General features: G+C 54.8%; 1 protein-coding gene across 2 annotated transcripts in view; it reads right to left on the reverse strand.

Annotated features, from left to right (window-relative positions):
* Window positions 1-1,227, reverse strand: part of LOC102379971 (acidic leucine-rich nuclear phosphoprotein 32 family member B) — a 7,050-nt gene extending 5,823 nt beyond the window's left edge. For both annotated transcript variants that reach the window (XM_014525610.2, XM_014525609.2), the window contains exons 1-2: window positions 1,082-1,227; window positions 27-149 (exon numbers count right to left, since the gene is read on the reverse strand). In XM_014525610.2, the coding sequence (XP_014381096.1) occupies window positions 27-149; window positions 1,082-1,141 (183 nt within the window). In that variant the 5' untranslated portion in view covers window positions 1,142-1,227. The remainder of the gene's footprint in view (window positions 1-26; window positions 150-1,081) is intronic.
* Window positions 1,228-2,241: the final 1,014 nt, after the last annotated feature.

The following is a 2,241-nucleotide window of genomic DNA, read 5'->3' on the forward strand; positions in this document are numbered from 1 at the left end:
ATCCCTGTGCTGGACCTTCCACTCACCAGTGGCTCCAGGGTGTTGATGTCCTTGATCTTGTTGCCGCTCAAGTTCAAGTGCGTCAGATTAGGGGTCCTCTCTGCTAGCACTTCCAGGCCTCCGGAGATCCGGTTATCACTCAGCTCCAGCTGCCAGGAGAAATATTATGAGGCCAGGCTCTAAGACGTGGCAGCACTTGGGGTGGAATCTCACCTCCATCTGGGAGGTCACACAGCATAACAGAGCAGCCCAGACTCCTTGTACAGCTGGGATACCCCAATACCACCCCCCCGCAACCTCAAATAAGAAATGGTCATAACTACAGCGCCTGCTGCACTCCAACCAGTGCCCCACAGGAAATGTCAGCAAGTTAAAAAAGCCCCAAAAATCCAAATTACAAGCAACAGCATGAAACATCCTCCCACCGCCAACCCATGCAGGGGCTCCACTGCTGCAGCAACCGTCAGCATATTTTAGTTTGTCAAAGCACACAGGTAGCGATACAAATGGAGCAAGGTGGAAACACTGGTGGTGCTAATCCTGCCCGTAAGGAGTTTTGTATCCCCGCTAACGGCAGAAAGCTTTGTCAACGGCTTCCAGTGTTTTAACCAGCTACAGATGCCTGGACCAACATGGCACAGCTCCAGTGAGCACAGCGTTTCAGCAGCGAACAGGCCTGCTTCCACCATCGAACGTAGCGCTTGCAAGCCGCCCCCGAAGCAGTTAACCTCGTTAAGTGTTTCACCAAAACGCGGCCGTTCTGCGGGGTCACTGCTCTACATGCCCGTTTCATTAAGCCCCACATAAAGATTAGGTGTACATAATGCAGCGGCTCCCAAGGGAGGCCCAAAGGTGCTGGCCCCTGCCCCTCCATGCATCACCGAGTGACATGAGGCAGCAGATGTGGAGGGAGGGGATGGCAGCACCACCCCACCCCAGACTGCATGCGATGCATTACCCGTTGCCGACACCACGAGTGGTAATAGCACGGATGGCAGTCCCTGCTGCTAAGGACATTTGCCAGCCACAGTTTCCCAGTGGACAGCTGCTGCAGGACTGCCAGGCACCAGCCCTCGCTTACCTTGCGAAGTTTGTTGAGCTTGGGGAGGTTGGAGACCGACAGCAGGTTGATGTTGATCATGCTAAGGAACTCCAGGTTCTCGAAGTCGGAGGAAAGGCCGACGATCTTCCCATCGTCAGAACGGCAATTATCCAGCACCAGCTCCTTCACCTAGCGAGAGGGGAAGGCACAAGAAAACCATCATCATTTAAGCTTCCTGCAGTGTCATCTCTAGAGTCGATTTGCATGAACCCCACAGGCTCACCTCACTCATCCGAGCTCAATGACTAAGCATCGCACATACCTGCAAACATCCCCCTCCCACTCGACCACAAAAGGGAAGGCGAGTTCCCCGCTGCCTTGAAACCAAATGTGCTCGGGAGGCAAGCAGATCAGCAGCACCTGCTATGGAGTCTATCCAGTTAGGGTACGGACGGTGCGCTTCGGTGACAAGGGAGACATTGCAACGGGACAGGGGCTAAAAACCACGCACCTCCTCGGGACAGCTACTCCTTAGCTTCGTGGCTAAAAGTTGTCAAACTTGCATCGTTTCACCCTGGCACCGAAGAAAGCTCGGAGGACAAGCACTTTCAGACTGCATCCGATCCCAACCGGCCTCCTTTTATCCAGTTACCGCTCCCTTTCACCACCACCCCCTGGTCTCCCTCTTACAGATGGGAATATTTCCCCACTAGACTTTTTCACCCCAAACTAGCGTGTCCAACAACACCCGTAAGCCGTGCCTCTGCCTACTTCGCGCGCCCGGCTCCGCACAACACCACAAACTAATTTTTCAGGTCCTAAACATTTCCTGGCCTGTAAAAGCTCGGCTCCAGACACGGCCCAGATGGACGCAGACCTCACCTATTTGCTCCAGTAAAGAAGCTGCTGCCTGTTACCAACTCGAGGGCGCTGCAAAGATTATTTTATTCGGCAGGGACGCCGGGAACAACCCAAAACGGAGCAAGGCGGTTCTTTGCCTTCCTCGCCGCCAAAGCGGTTAAAAACCAGCCTTTCCCATTAGACAGACCAGAGGCTTTGATCCCACGTGCTGTGGCGTTGGACGTTACCCTTGCTAGAAAGCGAGGGATGCTCTCCCAAGCCACCCTCGACCTCCCTCCTGCAGCCGCCGCCGCTTCCTGGCTCCCTCCGCGCGCAGCCACGCGCTAGGAAGTTGCGTC

This window comes from Alligator sinensis, unplaced genomic scaffold (assembly GCF_000455745.1).
Source record: "Alligator sinensis unplaced genomic scaffold, ASM45574v1 scaffold1457_1, whole genome shotgun sequence".
Lineage (NCBI taxonomy): Eukaryota > Metazoa > Chordata > Crocodylia > Alligatoridae > Alligator > Alligator sinensis.